At 43.5% G+C, this 16255-nt stretch overlaps 1 protein-coding gene across 1 annotated transcript in view; it reads right to left on the bottom strand.

Moving 5' to 3' along the window:
* Positions 1–15470, bottom strand: part of SDC4 (syndecan 4) — a 28018-nt gene extending 12548 nt beyond the window's left edge. Inside the window, exon 1 of the mRNA XM_054980849.1 lies at positions 15308–15470. Within this exon, the coding sequence (XP_054836824.1) occupies positions 15308–15382 (75 nt within the window). The 5' untranslated portion in view covers positions 15383–15470. The remainder of the gene's footprint in view (positions 1–15307) is intronic.
* Between the last annotated feature and the right edge of the window lie 785 nt (positions 15471–16255).

Below are 16255 nucleotides of genomic sequence, written 5' to 3'. Positions count from 1 at the left end.
CTGGAGTTAGTTAATAGGGGTGTGTGCACTGAGAAGATTTCTGTTTCAGAGCTGGGATTTCTGAATAAGCTATGTACCATTGTTGGTTTTCTCTGGGTGAGGTGCTGCTGGTTCAGATCTAATCTGTTTGGTTTTCCCGTTATCATGAGTTTCAACCCTGTTCTTTGCAAGGAGACCTTTGAGGCTCTTTGGGGCAGCTGTTTTTGCAGTTAACAGCACCAAAATTGCACAGAACACAGATCCCCCACTGAGTTTGAGCACACAGACAGAACAATGGGGCTCAGTGTTCACAGACCCCGAAGAATGCTTGGGGAAGGCATCAAGTTGAGTGTTAACTGCAGAGTGTTCTCTTCATGGAGGGGGTTGAGAAAAAGAGGATCTGGGGCAGCTGTTTTCACACTTAGCCAAAAACTGCATCCACGGTTAGTCCTCCTCCCTCTAAAGCATTGATCCATCAAATTTAATTTGACTCAGAAAAAGAGAGAGCCCTGAAAGACTATGGAAGCAATCCTATACAGGTCTACGCACATGTAAATTCTATGTTATTCAATAGCGCTTACTCCTAGGGAAGCATCTTTAGGATTGCAGCCTATAACTGAAGTCTTCCAGGACCTTTATCTAGGTGGATTGATTGAACAGACCACTTGCACTCTACCCAGCAGTACTTTTCCTCACAGTAACCAACCATTCAAGTGCCCTGATGGGGTTGGAAGAGACAGACTGGTGCCCGGGTAGCAATTAAAAAAAACCCAAATATGTACCTTTCCTCCAACAATTAGTTAAACTAGTGGAATGTTTCTGCAGCCAGCAGGCGAAGAGGGGGCAATGCTCCTAAGACCCAACTGGCAGGGAGACAATGCCATTGCCTGGCTACCGACTTAAAAAAATGCACTCATGCATACTCTACACCTCCCTGCCAATGAATTGCCCAGTTAGCAACAGAAAAAATGCACTCATGCACATTACGCACATTACCCTTTTCTGCCAATGGAGTTCGTTAATCATTTAAGGACTCTCTCCCCCTGGGATCTGATTGGTGAATGATGTTAAGGAAACCAAGATGTTGCCAGTGCCTGCCTGCTGCTGCCACTGCTGTACGGTAAGAATTGAAATAAAACACACAGACTTTTCAATGGGAGGGTGCCATTGTAATTTGGTTTTCTGAATTGGCCTCACTATTCTGGATGCTGCTTTAGCAATATGATGAATTCTGGGCGTATTTCTGGCTCATTTATTTTGTTTTGTACAACCCTAATATTTAGGTCCTGCAAAACACTGTTGCATAATCAAGCAGTGAAGTGCCTGATGCTAAATTACATTTACAGCAGTGTAAGAGAACCTACTGGGAGTCAACACCAATTAAACACACCATGCGTTATGAACACCTGTCAATACGGATGTTTGCTCTTTGGTCAGAAATTCAGTACTACACACGGACTTTTCATGAATCCCACCTGGCTTTTCAATTTCAAGTCCTTATACATTTAAGATGGAACACTGCATCATATAATCCTGCTTCAATAATGTAGACTAAGCTTCTACTCTAGGATCTAGCAGATCACCAATTTGCCTTTGGGTTGAACTGCAGTTCAACTGCAGTCCGTAGTTTCCTTACCTTCTCCTAATGTGGCTACTGCAAGAGAAGTAAAGTAGGTGCATTATTAAATCACACATATAACTTGGGCCACCAGCGCTCTTGGCCAAGACATGTGGAACAGTTTAGCACAAGCATTACCATCAGCACCAAACTGACTCACTCCATCTGAGAATCAGGGACTGAAGAGCTCTTGTAAATCCCAGCATGAGTTTGTAATGACTTCACCTTGGGCAAACTGGATAGTGTCTGCAGTCGTAATGCACGTCTGTAAGGTAAAATATTTTCTCATGGTAGTTGCACATTAACATGCTCATGAGCACAGGGGAGGGGAGCAAATGAATTACCTGCATAGTGCGGGAGGTTGGACTAGATGACACTTAGGATCCCTTCCAGCTCTATGTCTAAATTCTAGCTGTCAAGTTATTCTGTATGTACGCATTTGCCCCTTTTGTTACTGTACGTTCTGAGAAACTCTAAATCCCTTAAATGCTTAAAAGGTCCCTCAATAAGATTATTAGTAACTGCACACAACTATCTCCAAGAACATCTGGCCCGGAAGCACTGGTTTCCAGTTGCAGAGTTGGCCAGAAGAAGCACATTGAGTATGTTCTAGGCTTCACTGCCAGTTCATCCAGAGCGACAGTGGCACCAGATAGGATTGCATGAATAGTGTACACACACCTAGAATATGACCCAGAATTGGCTGTAATGTATAGATATCACAGACAAGTAGATCAGGAAAGAATTTTTCGAAGAGTTTGAATGTCACTGTTGGCATGTGGTGCCTTCATATCCATTATAACAGGAACCTCGTCATAAAGAAAATAAGCCATTTCCCTCCTTCCTAGACCTTATTTGCCTTCTCTGCATGAAGAAGAGTGTTACTTTTAGCTTGGAGCGCACTAGAAGCAACAGCCTGCATATAAAGTCCAAGTCAAACATTTTCAAATTATCTTCCATCAGGCACAGCAAGGTGGTAAGCTTTTGGGAAAATTAGACAGATTCACCCCCAGCCCCTCTGTATTTCTCTACTTTAACAACTGTACTTGATTCATCTTAGCCACTTGTGACTCTTTAGCTATTTGTGCATCATATTCTCCTATCTTGCTCATGTTCTGCACAGGCCAAGACTATTCCAGGAGCTACAGCCAGAGACTTCAAGCACGCATCACATAACGGAAAGCATTCCTTCATCTCAACATTTTAAAAGGAGAACAACTCAAGAATATTTAAGAGAGCAGGATGCTGCAAACAAAACACAGATGGTAGAAGAACATACACATTATTATTTGTACAAACAAAACCGAAGTCAGGCTACGATATTTTAAATAAGAATGCTCTCTCCCTGACACATACACACACACACACAAACAGGAAGAAGAAAAGACGTGCAGGTTGATCACTAAGGAGCATTACAAGTGTAGAATGAAAAAGGGGTCAGAAGTCGGCTTTCCAGGTTTGAGATTTAAGAAACTTATTTGCTCTCTGCCACCAAAAGGACTAGACACTTGATTTAAAACAATCAAAGTCAAGACTCTGATGTGTACACAGGCACAAGAAACAGTTATATGATGCTACATAATATATAACCACAGCACTGGTAGTGACTAGACTCCTGACCATAGTGCCGAGGTGCCCCAGTAACAGTGGCACAGTTCAAGATTTTAGTTATAGACTAATGACTAGTATCTTGCCTTCATTGGTGAAGTTTTAAAATATAGGCAATGTATTTAGAAGGGACATAGCAGCTGTTTTAGCTCATCCTTTGGGGTAATTTCTTTTGCCTTTAGCTATGAGACAAGACCTCTGAACTGGCTGTGTACAAACTTACCTAGCAGCATTCTCTCCCCCTACAGGACTTTAAAACATATTAGTCCATGTTAACAAGCTTTAGTTCAGCCTTACAATTGCCCTAAGCTCCCTAGATTTACCTAATGTGACTTAAGTAAACAAAACGTGCTGTTTAGACAGGTCCCTATTGACCAATCTGTAAAGGCAATCCTTACAGACCAGAGCTGGCACTCCCTGCCATTCCCTCCCCCCTCCGCAAACGGGTGTCACGTAACCACTTGGACCATATGGGCTGCCAAGTTAAACTTAATGCTTCTCAGATTCTGAAGTCTCTGCTCAGAAGACTGCCACTTAAGACTTGCAGAGCGTTTGGGAAGTTTGTACCAAGCAAAGCAAGTTAGAATTCTGACTCAAACTTCCTCCAAACACCCTGTGCAGGGGGTGGAGGGCAATGGCAGGACAGAGACAAGGGCATGACTTACAAGAGCAGCCGAGAAGGAAAAGAGAAGTATCACTTGATTCAATCTCATGACTTGCCAGTTCCAGGGAAGTTTAGGGATTCCTCCTGTCAGCAGACCCACTGGTGAAATTACAGTCATGCACTTACTTCAGACATGTTTAAGTATCTGATACAAGGCTTGCTGTGCCGAACGCTGAAGGTACTAAAGAAGAACATTAACTACATTTTGAAACAGCAACGCTCTTAGTCAAATGAAACCTGTGCAATGCTCCAATCTAAACAGCTGACTTTGTTCTGTACTCCTATGCCAGGTTGCTAACGCCGTATCTGGGCCAAGAGAGAGGTTTTTCTACCCCTGACAAATTTTTTGAGTGTGTGACCGTCAGCTGGACGTCAAGAGGCTAAACTGTAGCTGCTCTGAGCACTTCAGCATGGAAATGGAGCAAGCCGATACCAACTTCTCTCATTGTGGAAAGGCAGTAAGACAACATCTTCACGGCCAGGGCTGGGGCCATGGTTTTAAAGGGGTTTTCTGAGCGGGGGAGTTATTTGTCAACAGGTGGAATAACCACACTTTTTAAAAAAACACAGGCAATTCATCGCTGCTTGTGACAATCGTCTACAATTCTTCCCAACAGACATGAAGGTACTGTCTATCTCCATGTTTTATCTATTGCTTCATGTTCACCACTCTGAACCGGTTTCTCACACTGAATAACATTCCAAGGCCAAGATAGCTAAGTTTAATTGTTCATGTGTCTGGCACCCCCATAGTTAACAAACTCAAGACAAGCAAGGAGATCAGACTTGCTAGAGAGATTTTAGGCAGTAATTTGGCAGCTTCAGAGTAGATCTGACCTGCAGGCAACCTAGGCTTGTTTATACTGCTGAGCTCCTTCACAATCCTGTAGAGATGCTTATTTAATATAACACACATTAATCTGATCAAGAGACCTAGAGATTCAGTAGAACTTCCCTCATCTTGACTCAGTTAAGACACACCCTGTGACCATTCCAGGCAATTCTGTGTTCAGGATTATAAAATTGGACAGGTATGGCTTTTCTGTTCACAAGGTCTAAGGACCATTGACCTACTGCTACTGCATCCCAACAGCATGATAAATGATGTACCTGCCACAGAAGTATGCAACTTTGAAGATGATGGGACAAAAATCACAGAGTTTCATTAACATTGAATAAGGGAACAGGTGGGGGGTGGGGGAGAACAGCAGGTAATATAGAATATGAGGCCAAAGTGGTCCGAGATAGACTTTGTTAAAGTAGTGGGTTGTAGAAGCTCCTGTAAGGGCTTGTATAAAGTTAAGACAATAACTGAAGGAGCTAGCTTTGCTGGTTTGGGCCTTACGAAAGGCTTGATGGCTATAAAAATGAAATGTCACTGAAAAAACCCAAAGGTTCATTTTACTAAGATTCAAAGTTTCTGAGAAGAATTGTGTTTTTGGAAGGTTTAAAAAAAAAAAAAAAACCTCAGAGGTACTTTACCTAAGCGCCATTTGGTTTTGATTCCGCAAAGCTACAACATTTTCACTATAGGTGTTTAGTGGAATGCTACCCTTTTGGTTAAGTAAGTGCCATCCAAGGAAGTCTATAACTGAACAGTAGCCCAAACAAGACCTTTTAACAAAAATGATGACCACTCACATTTAAAAGTGACTAATTTCGAGTGTTTTCATTGTGCTCAGAAAAGGAAACCTTGCAACGTCAAACAGTCTGTTGTCTTGTACGGCAAGGCTGAATAGGAGGCGCCAACAGATAGCAGAGGCTCTCATAGACCCCAGACCACGAGACACTGCCGGAGGGAATCAGTAAATCATGTTCTAGTTTCAGGGTCACCAGTGTTGCCACACTTTATCGGTCCGGTTGTTAGAAACATTTCCTGCAAGCTTACTTATCTGCATAACACAGCATCAGTAGCTAATACTGCAGAAGCAGAAAATTAAGGGCATCTTACCGATTACAAAATGCTGATTAAGTCTGAGACCATCTCAGCCTAGGATTTTAAGCAGTCACTGCAGTCAATGCTAAAAACTGTCACCCACCCACAGATGATAAGGTTTTCCAGACACAGGTGGTCACCTGCTTTGGTTTTAAGTAGGTTCCTGGGACAAAGGAAGAAGTCCCAACTCTTCACAGGAACTGTTGGTAGTGAGTGACATGAAGTATTTTTTATTGCCAGCAATTATAGATGCACTAGTGAGCCACTATATTATAAAGGTTTAATCTCAGACTAGGAACAGCTGCCAAGAGATTAGCCACATTGTCTGAAGTTTCTCTCCCCACCCCCTTCACTCCTCAACTGTATCCCTGGGAGCATTGCTACTGCACAGGCAGCTTTTCACTGATGCGCTAGTTAGAGGAGAGGTTTTTTTAAAGTGGAGCATGTGGCCCTCCAATGTAAGCCATCTTCATTTGCCCAAATATCTCTTGCTGTCAAATAAATCCCAAACCCTAAGCATCTCCAGTTAAAAGGATCTGGTAGCAGCTCTCCAAGATCTCTGGTAGAAACAGGGCTTTTCACATCACCTGCTACCAGATCCTTTTAACTGGAGATTCTAAGGGCTTAGGGCACAATTGGACATTAAGGCATCCATGGGTCAGACCTGTGGACACCACAGCTATTTTAGATCCAAACTCGGGCCATTTAAATGTGAAAAGCTGTGTTTCCACCAGAGATCTTGGAGAGCTGCTGCCAGTCAGAGTAGACAATACAGACCTTGATAGACTAATGGTCTGACTTAGCAGAAGGCAACTTCATGTGTTCATGAAACTCCATTCCCACATGTATGTGGCACCGCTTCTTTCAAATTCTGTCCTCACTTGCAGCTAAAGCAACCTTGAAATACATGCATCTGCCCCCATTCATTCCGTGATAATCTTGCTTTTCCTCCCAAAGGAACCTGAAGCACTTACCACTTTTCGCTGCATTACAGTAGATTTATTTCAATGAGTTTAAAGAAGGGACAAGGATGAAAAGAAATAATAAGCAAGTAGGCCCCAGATGAATGGGCAGAATACAGTACTAGGTAGCAATTTGGGACCCAAACCCAACATACGAAGGTGTGGGGACCTGTGCACTACGGTCTACTTCTTTGCCACTTTCCCCTCTTTTAAATGCTTATCTTCTATGATCACATGCTAGAATAGCAACATCAAGCCACAATGAATCAGCAGCTCCACTTGTATTATATATGAAAAAAATCATTCACATATAGTGTAGCTTAAGAGACCCGTGGCACAGACTGGTAAGCTGCAATACTGCAGCCCAAGCTCTGCTCACAACCTGAGTTAAATCCTGCCGGAAGCCAGGTTCAGATAGCCGGCTCAAGGTTGACTCTGCCTTCCATCCTTCCGAGTTTGGTAAAATGAGTACCTAGTTTCCTGGGGGTAAAATGTAGCTACTGAATCAAAGAGTTTCCAAACATGTACTTCTCACTTCTGTATTACATTCACAGATCTCTTCTACTGTGAAGGGCAAACACATACTTCAGCATGACATTCAGCTAGCCCCCATGACTAATCCTACACACCACCTGGTCACTGCAGATTTGAACCTGCGTGAACTTATACCCAAGTTCTGCCAAGTACAAGCTCATACACACCTTAGCTAAGTATACACATAATTACAATTTTCTACTCACTAAACTGCTTTGCTTTTATAACAAAATTTCAGCAAATCATCACCTTGTGGCGATAAAACACTTTTCTAAAAAGTTTTAGATAACAAACTCAGTCCCAGACAGCTGTTTCTACTAGAGTTCCTACTGTCAAGGAGGGTCGTAGAAGAGGAAAACACGGAAAATGGGGGAGGAAGCCATAGAAAACGAAAACAAAACATCTGTCTGCCAGACTTACACATTAATCTGCAAACAGGTGAACACTTGGAAGGAACACAGCTTTCCCCCGTATTAACTTGGACAGCACACGCAAACAGTGTCAAAAGAGACCACAGTGTATTTCCTGACTTCCCCGCAAGTAATACAGTGTAAATTTCACTGCATGCCCAAAGCAGCATTCAGGTTCCCTGAGAAAGACAAGCACTGCCATTTCCATTTTATTGACTCCAAAAAGGGAGCACTGGTTATTCCTTTAGGGACTACTGCATGCCTTGCCTTATTTCGGTGATGTCTACATACATTAACATCAATTAATAAGAGGGGTCATCTTTAATGAAGTAATGTAGGGATGTCCCAGAGCTGTTCTTGGCTTTGCTTCCAAAACTGCAAAAGGCAATACTTTCTTGGATAGACAGAAGCAACCTAAGAAGCAGAACAGCACATTCTACTGAAGGGAGAGCCAAGTTAAAGCTGTAAACCTAGCATCTACCCCTGTTCCTTATTCACCTTTGTGAACTGTTAAGACTTCAGTGCTTTTATTATACTGAATTTACCTTGCATGAAGATGGCCAGATTGGGCTGCTTCCTCCAGTGGCATGTTCACCTGCAACTAGTCGTGTAAACAAGTCTGTTAACAGAGTTAGCTTAGTTCATGCTGTGAGTCCTTAGAGTATGTTTTTCTTATTCATCAAGTGGCATTTTGCTAGGATTACAAGACCTAGAATTAAATTCTCATACTGTATACTAAAGCCTTCAAGTCAGACCTTGCGTACCTTGGTGCAATAACTATTGCCACAACTTTGTGTGACATATCTCACATCCATCCAGGAGCAGCCCTGTCTTATCACAATCAGTTTTTATGCAACCCACTTCAAGCTTGCACTTACTGTAGGCCAAAGCAAATGGCTAAAACGGCATCAAAAGCAAGCACCAGGAGGTCCAGCTCAGTCAGAAAAGCTGTCTTGCCAGTTTGCAATAATGAACATATAGGGAAAGGGAAAGGGGCATGCGTTCTCAGAATACGCGGACAGTCTAGATGTACACAAAATGTATTCAAACATGCACATGTCCCTCTTGTCTCAATTCCTTGCTATTGTTGGCAGAACAAGAGTTGCACAATTAGATTAACCCTCCCACAGTACTACACAAAAAGGGGTGGAGGCCAAACAGAAACAGGGTGCCTGTACTTCAAAGCTCATTTCCAATTATGTTGCAATGTAGTCTCTCCCCCCGCCCCGTTACTTATGTGACAAAAGGAAAGCACTTGGGGGCAGTATCCACCCCCAGGAGCAAGTTTCCACTAATTCACCTTTGCTTCTCATGTAGCAACTTGCCAGCAGTGCCAATAAACTACAGTATTGTGTCATACTGTTTTCCACATGTTTAATCCTTCCCTGCCCAGTTTGATGTACTAGGTAGAGACAACCAGGTGTATCATGCCGAACAAGTTGGATAAGAACGTTCTATCAGCCATCATCATTTTCCTCTTAAGCTACCATTTCACTCACAGCACTACGTATGACAACTCAAGAAATGTGCACATTTTGTTTAAAAACGCAATGAGCAAGTTGTCGTGGCCAACAGCTGGACAGAAGCTCCTTGTTCTTCAGCGCAAAGTCTGATATATTAATGGCCTCCTGCCAGCATGAATGATGTAGCCATCTAGCTCCTTGTATTAACTTCTAGGATATAAGGTATGAATTTACTAGGCTCTGCTTTTTTAAAAAGCAAAGATGACAGTGTAACTTGCTCTGTCCTGGCACACTGCTAATGTTAGCAGGCTGAAACCAGCATAATGCTTGTAAACATTGATTTGAATTGCTTCTCTTTCACAGCACCCTCAGACCAGCTTAACACTAAGGGTATTATAAGAAACCCACTGAAAACAAGCAAGGTTCCAGCTCTGGGCTCCTAGCCATGAAAATCTCGGCAGTGGCTTGAAAGGAATTTGAATTTAGCAGCTAAGTAGCCCCAGAAATTCAGCACAGCCACTAGTCAGCTGCCAACCCATTCAGCTTTTCCTCTAGACCTTGAGAAGTTTGTCACAATCACACATACACCACCGGTGTCATGAGCTGCTTATGGGGGAAGAAAATTTGCAAAGAGGCTCTGATAGGGCCAGCCTCCCTACAATATGCCACATCAAAGTGACTATAAATTGACAGCTTATTGAGAGGTTAGTAAGGTTTGCTTGGTCATCTGTATTACTACACTCTACATAGGTCTCCCCTCAAAGTCAACTCAGAGACTACAGATGGTACAGAATGCTGCAGCTCGATTGTTACCTGAAAGCTAAGTGGAGCATGCATAGCACTCCCATTCTACAGTCACTCCACTGACTACCAATCAGTTACGAGGCTCAGTTCAAGGTTTTGGCTATCACTTACACAGTCCTTCCAAGCCTGGGCCCTTCATATCTGCAGAGCCGCCTCTCTCCCTATGCTCCACCACAGTGGCTTTGCTCATCTGAACAGGACTTTGCAACTGTATAAAACTGGCTGCTGCCCTTAACATGCACATTCACTGTGGTAGCCCTACACTGTGGAATGCTTGCCTGAAGAGGTCAGGAGAGCTCCCACTCTCTTGGTTTTCTGCAAACTATGCAAAACTCAATTATTCAGGAGGGCTTTTTCACTCAGGTAATAGGACTGAGCTGTAAAAAAAACAGCTCAGAGGGACGCTTTGCTAAAGGGACAGAGACTGTAGACTATATTACTGGGTACTGTGCTGATGTAGACATGTTCCTGTTGGGTAATATCCGTGTCATTTAACATGTCATGTCAAATTACTTATGTTTTTGGTTCAGCAATGTTTCATCTCTGCATCCAGAATTATGCTGGTTTTCAAAGTTCTGCAATCCATAGCCTATGGTATTGTTTACTGAATGTTCCAGCCAATGATAGCATGAGTCACAGTGAGAAAGGTGGACTATAAATAACATACAAACAAATTACTACAAATAAGGTATTATTTCTCTCTCGCATATTTTTGTGTGGCAAAGATTAGGGTCTTTATCAAACGGAAAGGAGGTCATCTGAATTAATTGTGCCTGTCAGATGACACTGAATGGAGAATGTGTATCCATAAACTGTAGAGTTTGGGGGCTACCATCATTCCTCATGGAACAGTTTGTCTTCTTTACCGTCTTCATTTTTTTTAAAGATTCTATAATGTTAAATATTTGCAATAGTTAAACTCTTGGAATTTTTGAAGTATTTTGGGGTCTCTCTCACACACTCAAATGCAAAAGTATTTTTTTTAAAAGTGAACTAAAACCATACCCTGATCTCTAATATTATGGTTATTCATAAGTTGTGTAATAAGGGGATTGGGTAAGGCAGGACATAAATATACTAAATTTTAACATTTTCAAATAACCTTTGAGAGGATTTTTTTCTGTTCTGCAAAGGAGCAGATGAGTGCACACTGGAGGGAAAGGGAAATCCATGTGACTACAGATCACGTACAAATAATATATATGATCCATGTACAATGTGGACTTGTTTAACCTCCTATTCAATCACCTACTTCTGTAAACAAAGAACCAGGAAGTAGCAACAAAACACCGCTGCACTGCATGCAGGGATTGACAGAACCAGTATTGTCACTCTACAGCAACAGGACAAGAGAGTAACTAGGAGAGGGGCAACCAACAACAATTTTTAAAAAGTGACAACTAAACGTTTAGGATTTGTTTGAAATACAACCATACAGTTACCTATATTCATCTGGAGTTTCATCCCACTGTTGGCAGGCAAGGCTTAAGTTCAAACAGGGAAATAATACATCAATAGCTGCAGCCAACACATTCCATTCTCACCATGTAGCAAAGAAGCTGGTAGTGCATGACCCCACTACATCACTGACTGATCAGAGTGTGATCAAGGAGGAAAAACTACATTATTTGAATTGCAAGTTAAGTGCCTCCCCGCTCCCCCAGCCCAAGCAACGGCATTGTTGCTTTAGATCATGATCAGGTAACTTCTAAATCACTGTGACTCAAGAGCTGAAGTTAATTTACAGATTCAGAGAGCAGCCTTAAGCAGAGTTAACTCAGAATCTTACTCAGGTTTATTCAATGGGGCTTGCTCCTAGGAAAGCACCCTTAGGATGCTTTGTTAGCTGCCTGGAACCTGTGTATATTTTATGCCAGCTGCACAGGCCCAGCAGAGGCCACTGCATCACCAATGCAACTACCTACACTGTTTTTATTCTGAATCTATTCCCCACCTTAAGGCAGGTTAGTACACAAGCCTGTAGCAAATTAAAAAATGGAATTTTAATGGAACTTTACTTGCTATCACGACCCAATTTAATAATTTCTTCCATCTTGCAGAAAGCATGCAACCCACCCCCCTAATCGTGAGGACCAAATACTTTCACAAAAATTAAGTTGGGATTAGCAGAATTGCTGTAAAGACACACACACACACACACACACACAACTATACATTGCCTAGGTCTGTTCTAGAGTGTAGTTGCAATCAGACTTCATGAAGCTGGAGAAGACTTGGACAAATGTCAAAGCACTTATTTTACCATCTCTCTGTAGAGCAGGTAGTTATACCACATTTGCCAAATGAGGGCACAACTGAGCAACATTCAGCTGTCTGAGCTAGTTTAAATCATATGGTACAGGCTGAAAATAAAAGTTACATATTCAGGTTAACAACCCTGATTTGATTGGGAGAGACAGAAAAGAAAACTAGGCAAGAGCAGAAAGAACAAGCCTGAGGGATTCATGGCAGCAAGACAGGCTAAACCGGTTTGATCATTAATAATACTGCACTACTTTTCAAAAACACTAAACTCTGCCAATCTGATATTTATATATTTGGAAATTCTACTACTGTTTTAACACTGCATGAAAATTAAAAAGGAAAGCCAAACTGGCATGTTTCACTCAGGCACCTTTGTTTCTCATGATATGCAAGTCCTGGATATGATTTTACATGGCATACCTACATATATACAGAAAACTAAGAGTGACAGGAAATATCCACTAGTATTTGTTTCTGCGGCTTACATTTTTCTCCTCTCCTCCATTTCTATCCTCACAACAAACCTGTGAGGCAGGTTAAGGTTGTGTTTTTGTGTGTATGTGTCTTGAACAAGGTCACAAGGAAGTTTCCATGGCAGAGTGAGGATTTGAACCCAAGTCTCCCAGATCCCAGTCTGATACTCTTAGCCACTATACCACACCAGTCATCTAATGTTATTGTAGGTAGATCTAGCCAGGCATCTGAGCACAAGAGCTCAGCTAATGTAGGGCATTGCTTTAAAAATGAATCATAGTTATGTTTTCTTTGAAGCAACCTGACCATTTCAGAATTCCAGGTTTTAATTGCTACCATATGTGCTCAGCAGCAACCACTGCATGCAGACAGTTCCAATGCTGAATGTTTTGACACTCCATCCTCTTCAGACTAGCTAATTTAGAGAATTCCTGTCAAAAACAAGAGATTCTTCTAGTTACCATGGCCAATCACTTAGATAAGATTTCAGCAGCATGTCAATAATTCCTTACTGATAAGAAGCTGAGGAAATCTCAAAAATAAGGTTAATGGCCAGTATCTGAGCTAAAGCTGCTGATTTGGCCTGATTTTGAGAATTCCTTGATTTCTTGAAGGTCCCTCTAGTTTTTTAAAAAAAAAACATGGTAATTTGGGTGCCCCTTCTTAGCACAATTTTTGCACTGTCTTCCATGGTTCATCAGCTATGAGAAATTATTATTAATAATAATAAATAATAACAATAACTGCACTTATATACCACTCTTCTAGACAGATAAGTGCCCCACAAATTCAGTGTTGTTAATCTCCCCATAATACAGCTGGGGAGCTGGAGCTGAGAAGAGTTGCTTACCCAAGGTCACCTGCTGAGCTCATGGCAATAGCAGGATTTGAACCAGCAGAGTGCTGATTCACAGCCCAACCACTTGACCTCTATGCTACAGCAGCAGACAGAACTACCTACACAGCCCCCTCTTGTCAATGACAAAATTAGTTGGTCCTAACACCTGATTCAGTAGATTAAGTCTCTAAAGCCAACACACTAAGGGCAGTCAGGCAAAAGATGTCCAACAACATGCAAATAAACATTTTTCCACTGAAAAAATACTTCCAGCTCTGCCATTCCATTACAATTCTCGACCATTTGTTGTACCAGAATGAAGGGAAGATGGTGTATGGGAAGATCACAGAAAACTAGCTGCAAACAAGGGCTCATATATGACAGACAGGCATTAAGAAGCAGGACTAAAGTGATTAGGGGGGAAATGAATTGGTAAAGGGGGAGTGCAAACAGATCTGCAAAAAACTGGGGGGGGGTGTCAAACTCAAGCCCAGATTTATAGATAAAACCACCTCCAGAATGGCAGTCTTATTCAACCGGTCAAAATATTTCCAGGTCCTTTCTCAGTGCAAGACACTGGGGTCATAATTCATCCTGGATTATTCCTCTACTCCTCTCTATCTTGTTTTATGACCTCCCCACCCCTCTGGAAGCCAAGTTCCCCCCTGCTAGAACACATACAACACCATTAAATCAGTGGAGACAAAGCTCTCTCACCACCCGTCTCTGCCTTCCCATAGTGTTAGCAAGTCTGCTTTGGATCAACAATACACACACAGTGAGAGGAAATTTGGCATGGCCAAAGGTCGAGAGGCAAGGGTGTTTACCAGAGAAATAACTACCTGCACAAACAGCTAATGGTGTGGGGGGGGGGGTAGAGAAGGGGACGGGCAAAAGCCTCCTAAGAACGCCTGTTTACACAGAAGGGAAACTTATCATTAGGAGAGCTAGCAATCAAATCCAAATTTACAGGAAACCCCCAGATTTGTAACTTGCCAGAACCCTTGGGGATTTTGCTTAATAGGTTCTGTATGACGTTAGGGAATTGCACCAGAGCCAGCCTTTGGGTCAGCGGTTACTCATTCCACAGCTATGAGACTGAGGAAGTGCTAAATAAGGCAGCAGGGCACGTTATTTGCCAAATGTGCTGGTATTTGGAGATTTTAGGGGAAGGAGGGGGAAGGAACGGAGGGACTTACAAAGCAGGCAAGAGAATGACAAAGTTTTAGGTGGGGCGCCGCAAGATTTGAGTTCAGGGACACCTTAGAGAGCAAGAAGATTTTCCGGGGAGGGGGGCGTGCGAGTCTCTCCTCCATCAGCCCCTGCTCAGTAAGGGAAATACCCTCCAGCAGCACCTACAAGGATCAAAGTGGGGGCAATCTAAAAAGCCCCTTCAAGGGACAGGGGCACAAGAGCAGCCTGCTCATATAAAAGAATTCCATAAGAATTAGAAGGGGCTAATCGAATTTGCCCCTAAAGTCACACGTGCCTAAATTTGGGGAAGGAGAGAAGACACATTCAGCTTCTTGGGGAGGAAACGTCGTTTTTTCTTCTCTCCCCAAAAGGCAGCCCACTAGCCAAGCTCTGTAAAGGAGGGTGAGCGACAACCCGCACCCCCCCCCCCGGGTCCCTTCAGTCCCACCACACGCTTTCCTTCCGAGACGCAACCGCGCAGGCTTTCCCTCGGCGGCGGCCCCCATGACCACGCCGCCGACTCCAAGCGGGACATCCCAAAGCACGCCATCCACTCACCGACTCGGCAGCGACAGCAGCCGCCAGCAGCAGCAGGAGGGCGACACACAGGCCGGCGGGACAACGGGGCTGCATGGCGTTCGGGGCGGCGGAGTCTGTGCAGCGGCGGCGAAAAACGACAGACACGGTCTCGGCGTAACCAAGTTCCCCCGCACCGGAGCGCTGCTTTCTTATAAGCGTCCCGGCCCGGCCCTCAGAGAGGAGGAGCGCTCGGAAGGGGAGGCGGAGGAAACTCCCGCTTCTCGTCGTGCAGCTCGCTCGCTCGCCTCCCAGGCCCGGCTCGCCCCCCGGGGTGTTTCTGTTAGTCGGACGTCACGGCTGCCCTGTCGGCTGTTCTTTGGCCGCCTTTATCGGGCACGGCTCCTAGAGGGGTGGCCGCCGGCTTCGTCTCCTGGAAGCGAAAGGCCAAAACCAACGTCTCGGGGCGCTTTCGCAGAGATCTGTCAACTTCCCCGCCTGCTTCGACCAGAGGGCTTCTAACCCAGTTTTCCACAAGCCCTCATAAATCTTTACAGCGCTCCTTGCGGTTTTATTGGCTTTCACTCTTACCACAGTTTATACGGGTTTGGGAATTATCAGATGGGGAACAGTGGAAGGGAAATTTACATTTAACAACTTTTTTTTTTGCTTCCTCGGTACAACACATTTCTCTGGGATATTTCTCTGACTCGCTTCCCTAAGCGCCAGACCGTCTGGGTGCTACATAACTCTCTCTAAAGTATTTTCCAAGGATTTCACCCTGTTATTGTCGTGGACTGAACTGGAAGAGCACCTCAGAAGGTCAGTCTAGATGTTCTCAGGCGATCCTGAGTAGGGGTAGTTGATTCTCAGGGTGCTTTCCAGAGAAACCTTGGTCTAAGGAAGTTCCCAGCAAGAAAAGTCACTTTCTGCCCCCTTCCTAACTGGAAAAGTCCAAGATACTTATTTCGCTGCAACTCTGGAATTATC

This window comes from Eublepharis macularius, chromosome 5 (genome assembly GCF_028583425.1).
Source record: "Eublepharis macularius isolate TG4126 chromosome 5, MPM_Emac_v1.0, whole genome shotgun sequence".
NCBI lineage: Eukaryota > Metazoa > Chordata > Lepidosauria > Squamata > Eublepharidae > Eublepharis > Eublepharis macularius.
This window is presented reverse-complemented; position numbering and strand designations above follow the sequence as displayed.